Source organism: Pipistrellus hanaki (genome assembly GCF_964339955.1).
Source record: "Pipistrellus hanaki genome assembly, chromosome: 3".
Taxonomy (NCBI): Eukaryota; Metazoa; Chordata; class Mammalia; order Chiroptera; family Vespertilionidae; genus Pipistrellus; species Pipistrellus hanaki.
In genome coordinates, this window is record NC_140505.1 from 88,650,092 (window position 1) to 88,668,557 (window position 18,466).

The 18,466-nt window shown below is 41.8% G+C and overlaps 1 protein-coding gene across 1 annotated transcript in view; it reads right to left on the bottom strand.

The window, feature by feature from the left end:
- The window catches only part of FREM2 (FRAS1 related extracellular matrix 2), a 288,182-nt gene extending 272,455 nt beyond the window's left edge, over positions 1-15,727 (bottom strand). Inside the window, exons 1-2 of the mRNA XM_084879506.1 lie at positions 10,277-15,727; positions 6,717-6,806 (exon numbers count right to left, since the gene is read on the bottom strand). Coding sequence (XP_084735632.1) covers positions 6,717-6,806; positions 10,277-15,458 — 5,272 coding nt within the window. The 5' untranslated portion in view covers positions 15,459-15,727. The remainder of the gene's footprint in view (positions 1-6,716; positions 6,807-10,276) is intronic.
- Between the last annotated feature and the right edge of the window lie 2,739 nt (positions 15,728-18,466).

Consider the following 18,466-nt stretch of genomic DNA (forward strand, 5'->3'; position numbering starts at 1 on the left):
GATCACTTTAACATTACTCTATGATAGACTTTATAATTATAAATTTAAGAGCTGAATATTTTGTTATGTTGATGCCATTACTAAAAAGCTTTTTTCTATTTTTATTGGGAATTTAATTTCTAGATTTTTTTGTTTTTACTTGGTTACATACATATTTTCCTTCTGTTGAGCTCTGTTTCAAGTGGAATAGAATATTAAAGCCTTAATGATTCCAACACTCACAGATTTTCCTTCAAAAGCTTTTTCTCAGTTTACAATTTTACAGACTGCATTCAGTGTACCTGTTTCATCATAATCCCCATATTAAGTGACTTTTTAAAGGATATTTTTAAAAATGTGTTTGTTTTTTACTGATATTTAGAGAGAAAGAAATGGAAACATAATTGAGAGAGAAACATATATCAGCTGCCTCCTGCATGTTGCCTACTGGGGATGGAGCCCAGAACTCTGGCAGTACCCTGACCAGGAATTGAACCAGTGACCTCTTGACTGATGCTCAACCACTGAGCTACCCTGACTGGACTGTGTATTAAGTGATTTTTTAAAAAGAGTTTTTTTGTAATTTAATTTATAAAATAGGTGTAAAAATGGTACCTTAAGATTGATTTGATTTGTGTTTATTTGAACTTTGAAAGAATAAATATTTTTATGTGTAGCCTTAAAAAAATAATATAGTATGATGCCAAGAAAGAATATTACAAATTTTAGGACACAGTGACTTTTAAAGTGTTCTAAAGCAAAAATTTACACTCCAGAGGACACAGAACTTTTTCTTCATTAGCAAATCCTATCCTGACTTCATTCTTATCTATTAAACTTTCCTAAAAACTAGAACTGGAGAACCCAAAAAAGTTCGAATTACCATCCTCCTGCTCTTGCCCCACATCTATCCTGAGTAAGTATTAAAGTTATTTTTTGAGGAAAGAAATATGAGATTTCAATTGGCCACTAGCTGCCTAGTTATACAATTTAAGGAAGGTCAGTTACCTATTTCTGTGACTCAGTCTCCCAAATAGGAATATTTTATTTTATTGTTTATTTGTTTTTACCAAGCTCTCAGGGATGCTATGAAGGCAAAATTTAATCCTATCTACTAAAAAGTAATATGTAAATTGACTGTCACTCCAACACACAAGCTGGCTGCCCCCATGTGGTCAAAGATAGCCACCATTATGTGGACACAAGATAACTACCACAAGATGGCCAGCAGGAGAGGGCAGTTGTGGGCGATCAGGCCAGCAGGGGAGGGCAGTTGAGAGGGGCCAGGCCTGCAGAGGAGGGTAGTTGGGGGGGGGGGATGATGCCTGCAGAGGAGGGCAGTTTGGGGGTACCAGACCTGCAGGAAGGGCAGTTGGGGGGGAGGGGACCAGGCCTGCAGGGAGGAAAGTTGGAGGGGACAAGACCTGCAGGGGAGGGCAGTTGGGGGGACCAGGCCTGCAGAAGAGGACAGTTGGGGGTGATCAGGTCTTTTTGGGAGGGAAGTTGGGGAGAACCAGGCCAACAGGGGAGAGAAGTTAGGGGTGACAGGCTGGCAGGGGAGAGCAGTTAGGGGTCACGGGGCTAGAAGGGTAGGGCAGTTGGGAAGGACCAGGTCTGCAGGGGAGGGCAGTTGGGGGGGACCAGACCTGCAGGGGAGAACAGTTAGGGGCAATCAGGCCTCCAAGGGAGGGCAGTTGGGGGGCAACTATGCTGGCAGGGAAGGGCAGGTAGGGGTGATTGGGCTGGCAGGGCAGCAGTTAGGCATCAATCAGGCTGGCAGGGAAGTGGTTAGGGGCTGATCAGGCTGGCAGGCAGAAGCGGTTAGGGGCAATCAGTCAGGCAGGTAGGTGAGTGGTTGGGAGTCAGCAGTCCTGGTTTGTGATCGATCGGGCTTAAACATGCAGTCTGACATCCGTGAGGGATCCCAGATTGGAGAGGTTGCAGGCTGGGCTGAGTAACACACACCCCAACCCCGTGCACAAATTTCATGTACTGGGCCTCCAGTGAATAATAATAAACCAAATATAATACTAAATAGCCTAGTTGGAAGAACCCTAAGATATAAGAATCTTTGTATTTGTGTGTGTATATGCTATATATATTAACCAACATTTATCAAATCTAAACTCTAAGTGAAAATCTTAACATTATCTGTTCTTCAAATAGCATACTCTTTAGACCTGTCATTTGGTCATTGGCTCCAAAAATAAAAAGTAATATTATAACTCTGTTCTAAGCATCATTTCATTAGTGATAGGTGGTCCTGATCAATTTTTACATCATAACAGAAGAATTCTACGGCTACTGGGTTCTTATGATAATACTAGAGGCCTGGCACACAAAATTCGTCCCTAGGCCTGGCCTGAAATCAGGGCCATCTTCCCCGCCCTGCCCCCCCACTGCCACCCACCCTAGGTTCCCTGTTTACCATCAGGAATTCGAGCCTGATGGCAGGGGAAAGGGACTGAGAGGTGGTCAGTGTGCTTCATGGTGACTGGCCGAATGGTCATTCTGGTCATTCCACCATTAGGGTCAATTTTCATAATACCCTTTTATTATATAGGATTATTATATAGGATAATTAAATCTGAAACAAAATATTTTTAGCTTTCTGTTCTCGATCTTTTGTCTCATTCTTGACTCCTAAAATTAAAAGTTATATTTTATTTTTAAGGTTATTTGATGATTATATTTGTCCCAGTAATTTCTTTGTTTAGTTATGATCCTAAAATTAATCTTGATGACTTAAAGAGATATAGTTAGTTGATTGAAAGAAAATTTGGCATAGAAAACTCCTAATTTTATGCCATGGTATCTTGACTTGCTTCCCAGATATGAAATACTGAAATTCATGAGCATGTTTATGAATATGCTTAGTATCATGATATTAAGTAGATGATCATAAATCACTACAACTAAGTTCTAAAGACCCACTGGTTCAGTAGTCTACCACTACCTAGATGGGAAGAATAAGTACCCTTGAGAGAGCTCTTTTATTTCCTGGGTAGATGAACACATTTGGAGAAGTCACCTGGCTTCTTCTGAAATCTAAATCTCTCCAAAACAAGAATACTCATCCATTTAAGTACCTCCCATAGTTCCTGAGACATACATTTCTTTGAGAAGTGTCAAAAATATCAAATATGTAAGTAATGCCATGTCAGTAGGGAGAATAAAGGTAAACCCATCTCTGGAATTTTTCTCTCACACATGAAAACCTTAGTTTTGAAAAAGCTCCTGAAATGATTTAGTTCTTATTTCCTTAAAAACAATGTTTATAAGCTCAGCCACATTTGCAACAAATCCAAAAATAAAACCAGTCTCTTCAGCTAATCATTCCTAACTTAAAATTTTTCCAAAAATTTGAATATAGACACAAATTTTAAAATAACTACAACCATTCCATCTAGGTAAGGGGGGAAAAATCCAGAGTTATAGAGTATGTATATATACAGGATGAGAAAAAAGTAGGTTTATAGTTGTATGTGAAATAAAGTTTATTCTTATACTATTATTTATTAATTGTTGTATTGTTTTCCATATGAACTACTGTAAACATGCTTTTGCTTCAGTCTTTAAATATAATGAGGGGACAAAATATATAATGAAGCAAAACATATAAGTAAGTATAAGCTACGTCTTAGAATCATAGCCATTGAATTTCAAACAGGTTTTTAGGTTTTGGTTTTTTGTGTGTTTGGGTTTTTTTTGCAATTTTAAAGAAAATCATAATTTTATTATTGAGGTTTACTCAGTCATTATTTAAAATAAATATGGAATCTTGAACCAATAATTTAGTCTTTAAATGTTAATGAGCTACACTAATTTAGATAATATTATATTAGCATTTCACTATAAAGTTTACTGACTAGAATTTCTCATTTGAGCAGTAGATTATTCTTTTATGAGTTGGCTTCCTTTTTAACATTTTATTTTATTCTAAAATTTGCTTACCAACAAGTCAAATACTTAAATATGATTTGGTTACTATAAAAACAAAGCATTAACTTTCTTAAATATCTGACTTATGGTAGAAACAAACTAGTTAAACCCAAGTTAACACTTTTTTGCCTCACTGGCACAGTCCCAGTAGATTTCATTTTTTGGTGTTGTGATCATGTTACATCCAAAGATATTTTAATATAGTTTATTGATTTTTTTTTTTTTTACAGAGAGGAAGGAAAAGAGATAGAGAGTTAGAAACATCAATGAGAGAGAAACATTGCTCAGCTGCCTCCTGCACAGCCCCTACTAGGGACGTGCCTGCAACCAAGGTACATTCCCTTGGGAATCAAACCTAGGACCCTTCAGTCTGTAGGTAGACACTCTACCCACTGAGCCAAACCAGTAGGGCCAAGGATATTTTAAATAAATGTTATTTACTGTTTCAAAACATGTGAAGAGTAAGCATGTAATCTTTTTGAGATATTAGGTCTAGTAATAATTAATGTCGTTTTCTAATACTTTTTTAAATTGAATTTATTTAAACAATACAACAAAATTTAATCAACAATATACTTGCCGTTGTTTTCTACTACTTGTGCACAATGCTCAGGAAGCATTTAATCCCTCTGTTGTAAAATTCTTGTGATTTTGATGCAAAAAATTCGGTCAATGCATTTTTGAGGCATTCTTCATTATTAAATTTTTTTCCAAGAAGAAAGTTTTGCAAAGAACGAAACAAATGGTAATCGGAAGGGGCAATATCAGGAGAATATGCAGGTTGAGGGATAACTTCCCATTCCAACTGGTGCAGTTTTTCAGCAGTGATTCTTGCAGTATGCGGTCGTGCGTTATCGTGGTGAAGAATTACGCCCTTCCGATTAATCAGCGCGGGTTCTTTTTCTCTTAAAAGCTTGGGCTAACCTTTCCAATTGGGCACTATACACTGCACTTGTAATGGTTTGGTTAGATGGTAAAAGTTCATAATGAAGAATTCCTTTAAAATTCCACCAAACACACAACATCACTTTTTTCGCATGCAAGTCAGGTTTTGGCGTGGGCTGCGGAGCCTCATTTTTGTCCAACCATTGAGGCCGCCTTTTCAAATTAACATACAGCACCCATTCTTCATCTCCGGTAACAATTTGCTCTAAAAACGGCAAATGGTTTTGACGAGAGAGGAGCGAACTGCAAATTGTGACTCTTTGATTACGGTTGTTGTCGGTCAGCTCATGAGGAACCCATTTTCCAAACTTTTGGACTTTGCCAAGTGCACGCAATTGACTGGAAATTGTTTTTTGTGAACAATTTAAAGTTGTCGCAAGCTCTTGTTGGGTAATTTGAGGATTTTGCACCAAAAGAGCTTGAAGAGCTTCTTGATCAAAATTGGACAGACGGCCTCGACCACTCTTGTCATCTAACGAAAAATTTCCCTCGCGAAATTTCTCAAACCATCACTGGCATTTTCTGGCGCTAACTGCATCTTGACCAAGAGCACTACAGATGTTTTTTACAGCCTCACTTGCTTTTCTTCCTAATTGGAACTCGTAAAGCATGCAGTGCCAAATATGCTCTTCATCCGCCATCTTCTTAGCCCTAGTTTTGCAACAAAAACCAAACCAAACACAAACTTTTTCAAGCAAAACTTGTTAATTGCACTTCACACGTTCTGTAGATACCACGTGTTTGAAGGTTATGTCAATACAAGTCAATGCCAAGCAAGATTTTAAACGAATGTTGGAAAACGACATTAATTATTACTAGACCCGATAGATGACATAATAGCATGCCATTTTAAAAACATCTCATGAGAACAGATGAATCAATCTGAATTATTTCTTTTCTCCTCTTTTCTCTCTTACACATATTCTCTGACTTCTTATGTCCTATTCATACAATACACATTCTTCCTGATGTTCTATTGCTTCTCTTAAGATCAGGTGAGAACAGAAACATCATTTTAAATCAACCTGGAAGCAGCCTTTTTCTCTCCTCATTTTACAGGGTTAGAAAGAGAACTGAAAAGAAAAGAGTCTGAGCAGCAGTCAAAGCTTTGAAGGAGAAATGACAATAATATTGCAAAAGGGACTTAGATTACAGATAATATCCTGTTCTCTACAGTGTCCTTCTGTCATCACCAAGGAAAATTTTATCTAGACTAAGTCACAAAATCCCCCAAATAAGATAGTCATCAGACATACTGAGATTGGTGAGACTTAAACACATTTATTTAGCACAAATTCCTTGGTGAAAGCAACATATTTTTCAGCAGCACTAAACCACACAGTACTCTTGTGCAAATTAGAAAAAGGCAACTTGCTCTAATTTGTACATGAGTAGACATACCCTGTTAGGGACACCCAGGTAAGCAAATGGCTTGCAAGTAGAGCTGGGCTAAATTCCAGTACCCTCTTGTCACCTCAAGCAAGCAGCCTTATACAGAGCATAATCTGAACAAATGAAAATGGAAATCCTATTTATACAGATATTTACTTTTAGTGCTTTATAGATCATAAAACAAAAATAACATAATTAGAACATTTATCTAAAATTATTGCAGATAATGTGGGAATAAGGACACATATGTAACACCTTATTCAATAAAGAAATAAAATAAAATTATTGCAGAGTAGCACTATATCAGATTGTAAATATAATATAGCAAATACCAAATTTACTTAGTATAAAATCAGGTGAGCATAAAATAACACTTGATACAAATTCCTTATAATATCAAAGAGCTACCAATGAAAATCATTCTCCTTGTTTATATTAAAGGAGAGTGACAAACTTACCACTATCTTCAACTGTAAATTGGAATATATCACTTGTGGCATTAGCCCCTTCTCTTAAAACATAGCATATTTTCATATCATCAATGTCAGCTAGAAAATAACCAAAGAACAAGATGATTAGTCACTAGGGCAAAGTTGATGACTTATGAAATTATATTGATTGTAAATATCCCCATCCCCTTCTTTTCCTAAGGGAAACAGTGCTATCTTATTTCTGGATTTCAGCTATCACATAGAAATCTGATCCCTTATACAGAATATAAGAATTAAGTTATAATAATAGCAAGGTGTTGCACCTCTCAATGGCATTTGCATGTTCATGCACCAAAGAAGTCACTGCCTAAATATGGACTGTCAGGCTCCATGACAGGTAGAAAGAAAGATATTTGGAAGCATGAGAGATTTCCTGGGACTACTGAAATCACACCCACTGTCTCTCTATAGGACTGGCCCTAAGAGGAAAGAGGAAAGAGCCCTCCCTCAAGCTAACTTTCTTACCACTTGTAGGTTAACAGACTTCTGGTGTTAAACAGTCCAAATTTTGAAGGAAAAAAATCAGATTTTTTTTTTTAAGATCCCAGATTGAAATAACTAACATAAGAGAACATAAAAGAAAAAAAACATCTAATAATAGCTAAAAACTTTATTCATAGGAAAAAAATTATTCTGTCTCAGAAATACTCTTTCTGTTCCTTCCTACATTAGCTATCAAATTCCCTGGCATTATTTGTTTTTAATATTGACTAAAATACAATTCTTACAATTTATTCATTCATTTTAGCAGTTCCTTTCCTTAATGGTGCAACACAGAAAAAAATAAAAAAAAAATACTCTGTTCTGTGATACTCAAAATGAACCATTGTTTGATTGATTTTAAGCAGTAAGTAGTTATTTCCAAGGCTGTGTAAAGTCAATAACATAACTAAAAATTCATCAACAATGATATGTAATATTTATTTGTCTCATGTATTTTCTATTGTTTTTCCATCTCTTAAGAACTCTATTAAGAGTAGGATCCAAGATGGCAGAGTAGGTGGAAGCTATACTTACAAAATTGGAATTACAACTAAATTATAGAACAATCATCCTGAATAACCAACTGCACAGTAGCTAAAGAGAAGTCTTTAACATTAATTTGCAGAGGAAGTCACATTGAGACTGATGGAAAAGGCAGAGATACAAAAAAGGTATCTGAGTAACTTTACTTAGATCACCTGCCCTTCCTGTCTAACATTATATCTGCCTACAAACAAAAAAATTAGATTAGAAAAATACTTTAGCCTCAAGAATGCAAATGAATGTAGATGCAACCAGTGTTGGTTATTGAGTTTGAAATAGGGCAGAAAAAAGTTTTGAAATAAAAAAATAATTTTTGCCTGGTCAGTGTGGCTCAATCATTGAGTGTCAACCCATGAAACAAGAGATCCCCACTTCAATTCTGGGTCAGGGCAACATGTCCAAGTTGTGGGTTTGATCCTTGTAGGGGACATGCAAGAAGCAGCTGATTGGTGTTTCTCCCTCATGGATGTTTCATTCTCTCTAACCCTTTCCCTTCCTCTCTAAAAATTCAATAAAAATATATTTTAAAATAACAATAATAATTTTTCTCCTTATACTATTACTTTTATTAACATACTAGAGACCCAGTGCATGAAATTCATGCATGGGAGGAGAGAGGTATGTGTCCCTCAGCCCACCCTGCAGCCTCTCCAACCTGGAACCCCTTGAGGGATGTTTGACTGCCCAAATAGGCCCAATCCAACAGGTGGGATTGGGCCTGAACGGGCAGTCGGACATCCCTCTCACAATCCAGGACTGCTGGCTCCCAACTGCTCGCCTGCCTGCCTGATTGCTCCTAACCGCTTCTGCCTGCCAGCCTGATCACACCCTAACCACTCCCCTAATAAGCCTGATCAATGCCAAAATACTCCCCTGATGGCCCAATTGCCCCTCTCTACCTTCCCCTGCTGGCCTGGTCACCTAACTGCCCTCCCTTGCCAACCTGGTCACCCACAACTGCCCTCCCCTGCAGGCCTGGTCACTCCCAACTGCCCTCCCCTACTGGCCTGGTCACCTAATTGCCCTCCCTTGCCAGCCTGGTTGCCCCCAACTGCCCTCTCCTGCAGGCCTGGCCCCCCTTAACTGCCCTCCCCTACAGGCTTGGTGGCCCCAAACTGCCTTGCCCTGCAGGCCTAGTCCCTTCCAACTTCCCTCCCATGCAGGCTTAGTGCCCCCACCTTCCCTCCCTTTCATGCCTGGTCGCTCCCAACTGCCCTCCCCTGCAGGCCTGGTCATCCCCAACTGCTCTCCCCTGCAGGCCTGGTCATCCCCAACTGCTCTTTCCTGCAGGCCTAGTCACCCCCAACTGCCCTCCCCTGCAGGCCTGGTCACCCTTCACTGCCCTCCCCTGCTGGCCGGGTCCCTCCCCACTGCCCTCCCCTACTGGCCATCTTGTGGTGGCCATCTTGTGTGTTGTAGTGATGGACAATTTGCATATTACCCTTTTATTAGATAGGATCTTCAAGTTCTTAATAAGGAACTGAATGCATTTTGGTGACAGAAATACTATCTTCTTATACATCATGTCTTCTTATACCCTCTTACTTTGTGTGTACCATAGTAACATGCCTTGTACATCCTAACTAATAAAATATATTATTTTTATTAAATTATATATTAGTAATGTGCAAATAGAATGAATGGTGGAAGAACTGGTTGCTATAAAGTGCACTGACCTCCAGTGGGCAGATGTTCAAAGCAGGAGCTGCCCCAGGTGGTCAGTGCACCCCCACAGGGGGAACAGGTGTAATCAATCAGTCAGACATCACCAGAGAGCTCCCAGGCTGCTAAAGGGTGCAGGCCGGGCTGAAGGCCCACCCCACTCCGAGTTCATGAATGTCATGCACCGGGCCTCTAGTATTTTTATAAATCTAGGTAGGTGTTTACTTCTTATGTCTTTGGACAGGTATTTGTCTTTAAATATTAAAATTATAAAATCTACAAAGTATAAATACATGTTTTGTTACAAAGTTTCTATCAGCTATAACAGTATTATAACAGTGTTCTAAAAATTAATCAAAGTAATATTAATTTAGAGGCTTTATTTGAATGATATTTAATAATAATAGTAATCTAAATACACAATTTAGAAAGCACATCTCTCTATGGTATTAAAATGCTTCATAAACTATTTGCAGCATACAAATCAGGCTGCTCAGGAGACAGTTGTTGGCAAATAGTGCGGAACTGAAAAGCTTGCTTCGATTTTAATTCACCAACGTCTGGCTCCTGTTTTGGCAGCAAACCTTGCTCCTATAAAAATATATATATCAATACTCTCTCTAATGAAGGTCACTGCAGTGGAACACATGGCAAGAAAGGAGCTGTTCTCCCAGGAAAGAAGGTCCCTGAATTCTCCCTTCCCCTTTATGTCCCTTTTCTTCCTTCTCTTGGAATATAATTTGAGCCTCTATTTAATAACATTTACAGTGACAGCCATATCCTTAGGAAAAAAGACTTAAACTGCCCACTGGTTATAAAGAAAGAAAAAGGAACCATACCTTGTGTAAACTGAGTGACACTGTGGTTGCCTTTGCCCAAGTTGATGATATATCCATGTCGAGGGACCTCTGTAACAATAAACCTAAGAGAAAAACACAGGCTGTCTCTGTCCTCAACTTTTAGTATTTTGTTTGTGATCATGAATCCCAAGTGGCCAGAGGCCAGAGTGCGAAGTGTAGAAGCTCCTTTGTTCACTACAATTTGGGGGACACTATTGTCAACAGCTAAGACCTGGATCTTCATCACTTGTGGTCTTCTTGTTTCAAATACTGTATCGGGAAAAACATAGAACTCTGTATGGGAGCCATCAGTTACCGTGAAGGAGAAGCTGTCTTCACTTGTCTCAGTGCCATCATGCCTATAGCTGATTAAGTTTTCATTTAAGTCTTGCTTGGTAAAAACCATGGCAGGCCTGGTATTGTTAAGTAGAAGTTGACCATGAACAGGCATCTGAGTGATAGTGAATTTTAAGAGTTTATCAGGAGTATCTCTGTCTTCAACAGTGAGTTCAAAGGGAGTAATCAGCTTGTTTCCACCTTCACTGACAATCAGATTATGGATGGTGACAACTGGCTTTTTGTTGTCCACATCACTAATGGAGATACGGAATGTCCGGAAGACAGGGTTACGTCCATCAGTGACTTGAAACTCAAAACTGTCCATCTTCACCTCATCATCAGCTGTGTGTATGTAGTAGATTTTGTTTCCAGCCAGTTGAAGCTGAGTGAAAGATGTGATGGACACTCCAGGTTGATCTGTGCATTCTAAGAGACCTCTTAGGGGAGCCTTAGTGATGGTAAACACTAAGTTTTCATCAGGACTGTTCAAATCACTAGTGCTTAAGAGGTCTGTTGTGAGGATGACTTTACCACCTTCTTTCAAGGATACTCCCTTACTTATCACATCAGGGAAGACAATGTCAATGCTTCCAATAGATACATAAAAGTAGCAATCTATGAGGGTGTTTGTTCCATCAGTCACATCAAATTTAATTAGGTCCCGAATGCTCTCTCGCCCAGAATGGACATATTGAATTAAGTTCCTATCCACTTCATCCTGCGTAAAATTCATGCCCAGTGTAATATTTTCAAAGGCATGCATAGGTTTTTGTCTCTGTAATAATCCATGTTCTGGCCCATAACGAATTATAAAAACCAACGATTTGTCTTCAGAATCTAAATCAGTTGCCATTAATATTTTATTGTTCATAATTTTGGTTTCCCCAATTTCTATTTCTAATCCATTATTAATGGCCATTCTGGGGGTTTCATCATCAACAGGGATAACCATAATGAGAACCATCTTTTCCACAGAGTGCTTACCATCTGTTAGTTTAATCACAAAACTATCTTCCTGGGTCTCAGAGTCATCATGCTCATAAATAATGCTGGAACTCTCTATGATCTGGTCTAAGGTAAAGCTTTTGATCAAAACTGTGCTGTTTATCAGCTGGTTCACTATGCGACCATGAGAAGGAAATTGGGTAAGAGTGAAAGTTAAATCATCCAGGGGAATGTCAGCATCAGCAGCATTGAGGATGGGTGTATCAATCACCAGACTCATGCCTTCCATCACCATAAATTCCCTCATAAATATTTCTGGCTGTTCATCATTGGTGGGAATTATTACAATGGAGAAAAAATGTCTCTCTGAAAAGTTAATGCCATCAGAACAACGAAATATAAATCTATCTTCCACAGGTTCCACTCCTTTATGTATGCTTTGGACATAGTTAATATGATTATAACTGAGATCTTTCAGTGTGAAGGCACTTATAGCAATCCCTGCTCTTGATTTTTCAGAGCCTGGTGCTGGAGAAATATTTTCGACATAACCTGAGGTAGGCTGAATTACTATAGTGCACAAGATGTCATCATTTAGGGAATCAATATCTTCAGCACTTATATGCATTGAGGTTATGACACTTTTATCGCCTTCCATTACTATAAACTGTTCGCCTATAGAAATTTCTGGGGCCTGGCTGTCAACAGGAAGGATGGTCACCCACACAGTAAGTCTTTGGATAGTATTGCCATTTATTCTCCATTTTTGAGAGATAGCTGACAGACTCAGGTTAAAAGAGTCCTGTTTGGGCAATAGGCCTATCTCACCACTGGTATGGGCATAGACAACAGAACCCTCCAGGATGTCCCTTTGGGTAAACTGCTCTGCTGGAACTCCATTGAGCAGGATTTCTCCATATAAGGGAGGATCTTCCAAGAGGAAAGTCAATACCAAATCATCAGTGTCTTCATCGGTCCCCTTGATAACACTGGCAGTGATTTCAGTAGCCCCATTCTCTAAAACATCTAGATAAGACCCTAGAGTGCCAGCAGGAAGGCTCAGCATGGGTACCTCATCATCCACTGGTTGGATATTCACTCTAAGAGTGATGGGCACCACATGATGTCTGTCACTAACCTCCAAGGAGCAGTTATCAGTAAGGGAGTCATCCCCACTATGGTCATAGGAAATCTGACCCTGTTTTATGTCCTCCAGATGGAAAACCCCACCTACAGGTAGTATCTGTCCAGAAACCCTTATGTGACCATGTTTGGGTGCCTGTGTTAGAGTAAAAGAGATGTGGGCTATATCTGTGTCTATATCACTCACATGCAACTCAGATTCACTCAGGATGTGGTGTCCTTTCTCCTTAGTAGTAAAGCCAGTATTGAGGATCTCAGGTGGCTGGTTGTCCTCTGGCTGCAAGTAAAGGGTGAAGATGTCTGAAGCTACATTCCCAGCTCGGTCCTCCACCTGGAACTGGAACTGGGCCACTCGGGCAGCCACTCCCAGTTCTTGATCTGGAGGTCTGTAAGCAATTTTATGGTGATTGATCTGGGCTTGGGTAAAATGGGCTACCACAATAGAAGGGTTGTCAGTCAGGACCAAGGTTCCTAATGGGGCTGGTGAGTGGTTTTTATCTGTGTCCATTGGAGGCTGAGTCACTGTGTAATGTAATTCTCGGTCATCTGTGTCCAGGTCAGTGTATTGCAGCCACTTCTTCCTCAGCGGTGTAAGCTTGGATTCTTGCACCACCATCCGAAGAGGACAGCCACTGCTCAACTCTGGAGGGAGGCGATCCACAGGATGTATGCGGATCACAAACTTCTGTAGCCCAGATTGATTAGGGGGGTCATGGTTATCCTGAACTCGAAATGTGAACTGATCCATCACTGGTCCAGGATTATGGGCTCCAGAGTGCATATAGAACAGCCTCCCTTTCATTATGTCCTGCTGCTGCCACTTTGTCACTATTTTCTCATAAAATGTTCCTTGTTTCTTCCAAGGACTTCCAATAAGCTGCTCCACCTCTTGTGGAGGATGAGGTTGGCGGATAATCAGATGGCCTATAGTTGGGGGAGACTCCAGCACAAAAAGCAGCAGAGAGTCATCTGAGTCCATGTCAGTTGCACTGAGAGCAAAGGGCTGTATGGGCATTGTTTCCCCCTCTGCCAGTGTCAGTCCTGTGTTGGCACTGAGAACTGGTGGCTGGTCATCCACAGGTACTAAAGTGATAGGGAATAAGAATTGCACCTGGTGCCTGTGTCCTCCATCTACCATTCGAAGCACCAGGTTGTCACTCAGTGAGCCATCTTTGTCATCATGATGGTAGATCACCTGACCAGCTGTTAGCTGAGCTACTGTAAAGGCCTTATTGACAGAGTTGCCACTGGAGCCAACCAGAAGGATGAGGTGACCATGTTGGAGCCCAGCCACCACCTCTAGCTGCACTGCTTCTAGATCATCTTCATCGCTGATGACCAAGTTTTGTGGTCCACTGCCTGTAGGGCCAGTGAGGGGCCGAGACTGGCCCTCGTAGAGAATGAGACCAGTGTTGCGGGTAACCACCGGAGCCAGTGTATTCATGGGCTTCACCACCACCATGAAGGCAAAGGGATCTGAGGCTGCTCCTTCTGGGTCTACTACCTCCAGCTCAAATTCAAAGGTACGCTCCTGGTCAGAGTCTTCAGAGGGTGGCTGGTAGGCAATTTTCAGGAGGCGCAGATCTCTCTGAGTAAAGGAGGAGAGCGGCAGGTTGCGATCATCAGTGCTTACCAGGTATCCCTGGCCAGGCTGGAATGGTGAGGTGAGGTTGAAGATCAACAAGTCAGGGGTAGATTCAGCATCCTCAGCTGCCAACATGTCTGGGGTCAGGGCAGTCAGTACAAACTGGTCCACCTCCATCATCATCATGGCCACAAAACTGGGCTTGGGTGCAGTGTTCTCAACCCCTCCTCGAATTCTCACCAGCACCTGGAAGTGCTCGCGTTTCAAAGCCGGGCTGCCCACAGGAGCCCCTCGCATGTGCAGCTCCACCACCATGGGCACCCAGTCTCTGTTTGGTGAGTGACTGGAGGCTGTGTGGCGGTAGCACACTCCTAGCTCCTGGAAAGCTTTGCAGTCCATCAGAAGAGGCTCCTGAGTGTCCCCCTCGCTGGCTAGTCCTGGAACCGGCGGGTAATGTAGGAGTTCCCCATAGCGAGGCAGCATGCCCACGCCGGACAGGATGCCCACACGACACTCCTCTGTCTCGGACTGATAGGTGAACTCCAAGCTCTGCCCGTCCAGAGCATTGCTGGTCCCCAGCAGCTCCTCCACGACCAGAGGCAAGTTCCGAGTCACAACTTCCAGCTGAGTAAAGACCACAACCACCTCCAGTACCAAGGGAAGCACTGCAGTCCCTCCCTGAGCGTCATAGCGCAGCTGCAGCGGAATGCGATCTCGCGAGGGGCTGCGCGCACCCAGGTGAGAGTAGCTCACCTCCCTAGGACCGAAGTCGCAGGGGAAGCGCTTGGGATTCAGGCGGCCGGGCCGCTGGGCCAAAGCGTCATTGTCTAGTACGGTCACTGCGCAATGGTCCCCGGGCTGCACCTGCAGCACCAGGTCCTGAAGTGGATCCAGCCAGACCTTACGGCCAAAAGGCACCCGGAGCCCACGGTTCGCCATTACTATAGCCTCCTTGGAGGGGACCCCTGAGGCCCCCGGGAGATCCGAGAACAGCAACGCCCGGCCGGGGCCATCGGGCTGTGCTGTAATGCAGCTTACCAGTGGCAGGAGAAGCAGCAGCAGCAGCAGCAGCAGGGTCCGTGGCGGAGGCCGAGGCATTGGCTGAAAACTGGTGGCGTTGGTTACCCGGCGTGCGTGGGAGGCTATCCTGGGGTTCCTGGATAAGTGCATGGTCCAGGTGTTAGTGCTCGGACAGGTTAAGTCCGAGAGCGCGCAGTCTCTGGGCAGGGAGCAATAGACCCCTTCGGAAAGTGCCAGGAACTCCGCGCGCTGCGCGCGGGTCCTGCTCGTCGCCGAGGCTGGGCGAGAGGGATGAGAAAATTGCTTGGCGCGCTCTGGCCTGGAACTAGAGCAGGGTAAGTCCTCCAAGCCTCTCGCGGCTCAGTGGGGGAAACTAAGTCTCTCTACTCCTCCTTCCCAGGTCCCAGGACCTAGCTAGAGCTTTAAGGGAAATCCCTCCCCTTGCACCCCCTCATTCCAGTCCTTCTTGTAGGCCAATCCTAGGTCCCGGAGGAGGCCCAGTGTCTAGGGTTGGATAGTGATTTCTGCCAATCAGTTCTTAGGGACGGAGGCGGGCAAAGCGCAGGGAGGGTAGGAGAGAGAAGATTCAACAAGTTGTCTTGCAAGTGAAGGACCTGGAGCTGCCTGCCCAGCCCTCTTCGCTCTCCAATCCGGCAGCTGAGCTCAACTCTGGCGTCTACCTTTTGGGCTAGATTCACTTCTTCAAGTACCTGCGATCCAGAATTACCATGTTCACTCCCATCCCCCAAATTAAATGGAATCCCGCGCAGGGATGGTTATTTCTCAAGGAAACTTGCAAACTCGTGAGAAGTTATAGCAATGCCGCTTGAATTTGAATAGAAACCCAAGATGGCTTGCAGTTTGGGGGGAAGGGGTGTGGAGAGTGAGGGGGGGGGGGGAGAGGGGAGGATCTGAAGCATATTTGCTAAAGAACAGTTGAAACTAAAAGCCAAATGCTAGAATTAATTGAGCTCCTCCCCCCCTCCACCCCCCTACTGCCTCCTCGTAAAATAAACATAGTCCTTAGGTTGGTGAGTTTTTAATATGTCTCTCCTTTGCAAACAAAGTTAAAAAAAAAAAAAAAAAGGACATTTAGAATGCGTGTGTAACACAGTTTGATCAAAATTGGGAGACTAGAACTAAAGTGTAAATTTTAGGGAATGTAACCCCAAGCTCTTCCGAAGCCATAGCTATTCTAGCTGACATCAGAGAGGTTCCAGCTGTCCTCACAGCAATTAAACCAAGTGCAAACTAAACCACTTGTCAGCCTCACGTTTCTTTGCCTGCCAAGGGAACTGATAAATATCCCAAGGGTAAACTAAAATAGGCTAGCTCTCATTCAATTAGCCAGTTTTGAAATCAGAGCTTGAGCTCTAACTGCCCCCTTGTGTCTGTCTAGTTTTAGAAGGGTGTAGATTCCCTTGCTGGGAGGTTTTCTAACTACCCTCCATTTGCCCAATCCCATGCCCCAAATCCTCACAATGAAAACCCAGCCATCGTGAAGATTTGGAGTGTGTTCCTTGAGCAGTCTTGCTTATACTAATGTTTCATTTTGGATAATGTTCTTTTCTCTCCAATAATAATAATAATCAGATTATTAATTGGAATATAGAATTGGAATAAGGTCATTCTGCCCTTTTCTTGCTTAAAGATATTTTAGACCGGGAAAGAAAGCAGTATAAGAAACTGTTCTGCCCTTTTAAATTTCAGTCTAAATTGAACATATAGGGTGCATATGTGGGCATATTTCAGTAAGAAGCATTTATCTTTTTAACCCTTTTTTTGTGACTTTAGCCTGAGTTCCTCCAATTTGGGATTTTTTATCACCTCCAGACACATTGAGTGCTATTTTCCAGGCCACAGCACAATCTTTGCAGTAAGTGTTGCTGGAAGGTGTCACACTGGGACACCTTCAGGAAGCCCACTGGGCAGTGTGTGTCCCTAAGGTCAAGAGATGGAAAGTTTTGAAATCTTTCAAAGAGAGAGATAAAAAAAGAGAGGTATCAAAAAAGAAGCACTCATCCAAACAAATAATATTTAGCTCATTAAATCAAGACTGTTTATTCTCTATATTTCATACTTTTGGGGAGCTATTAACTTCCCTTACAATTGATGAATACATTTCAAGATTTAGTTCAAAATGAACATTTAGAAACTTTGTGGCGAGTATTTTCAACATACAAGAAAATCCCCATCTAACTGTTCACCAATTTTCAATTTGCTTTGGCATTATTTTTTTTTCCTTATGCTTCTTTATTATTGCATATAGAATTCAAATTTCAGTGACATGGAAAAGTCTATTATTTCCTTTTCACCAATAAGACAAATAGGAAGATGCTAAGTGAAATAGAACATTAATCTCACAATATTGTTCTTTATATATTACTAGGGGCCTGGTGCAGAAATTCGTGCACTGGGGAGGGGTCCCTTAGCCCAGCCTGCCCCCTCTCACATACCGGGAGTCCTCAAAAAATGTTCTACAGATGGCTTAAGCCCACTCCCCATTGGGAGCAGACCTAAGCCACAGTCTGGCCTCCCTTTGCTTGAGGCAACCTGGCTGATCAGAGGAAGGTGCCAGCCCCATCACCCCGCTGCTGCAGCCACTGCCAGTCACCAAGGTGTTTTCATCAAAATGGACTCCAGTCCCTTCACCATGAAAAGATGACAACTTTCTTTAAGCATTTTCAAGATGTGTCTTTCATAGGATATGACATTTCTTTCTTTATTTTTATTTTTATTCTCACCTGAGGATATGTTTTCACTGATATTATCCCCTTCCCTCTGATCCCAGGCTCAGCCCTTTTCCAAGCCAAAAGTCTAACTCTGTTTCACTTTCAAGGAGTGACAAATAATATTAGCATTTGAAGTACAGTAGTATGTCTGAAGGGCAGAGTTTAGTATTTTGTTTCATGGTAAAAAGAATTAATTTTTAAGGAATTAATAGACTACATTTTTTTTAACTTGAATTAACCTGTCTTGATTGAGGTGATAGAGTAAACTTTAGGACTTATTATTGAGGGGGTGGAGGGCGGAATAAATGTTTTAGTTCTTATTTTATTAACATAGAAGGTAACACATACTGTTACCATGTTTCCCCGAAAATAAGACATCTTCCGAAAATAAGATGTAGTGCAATTTTGGGAGAAAAAAAATAATAT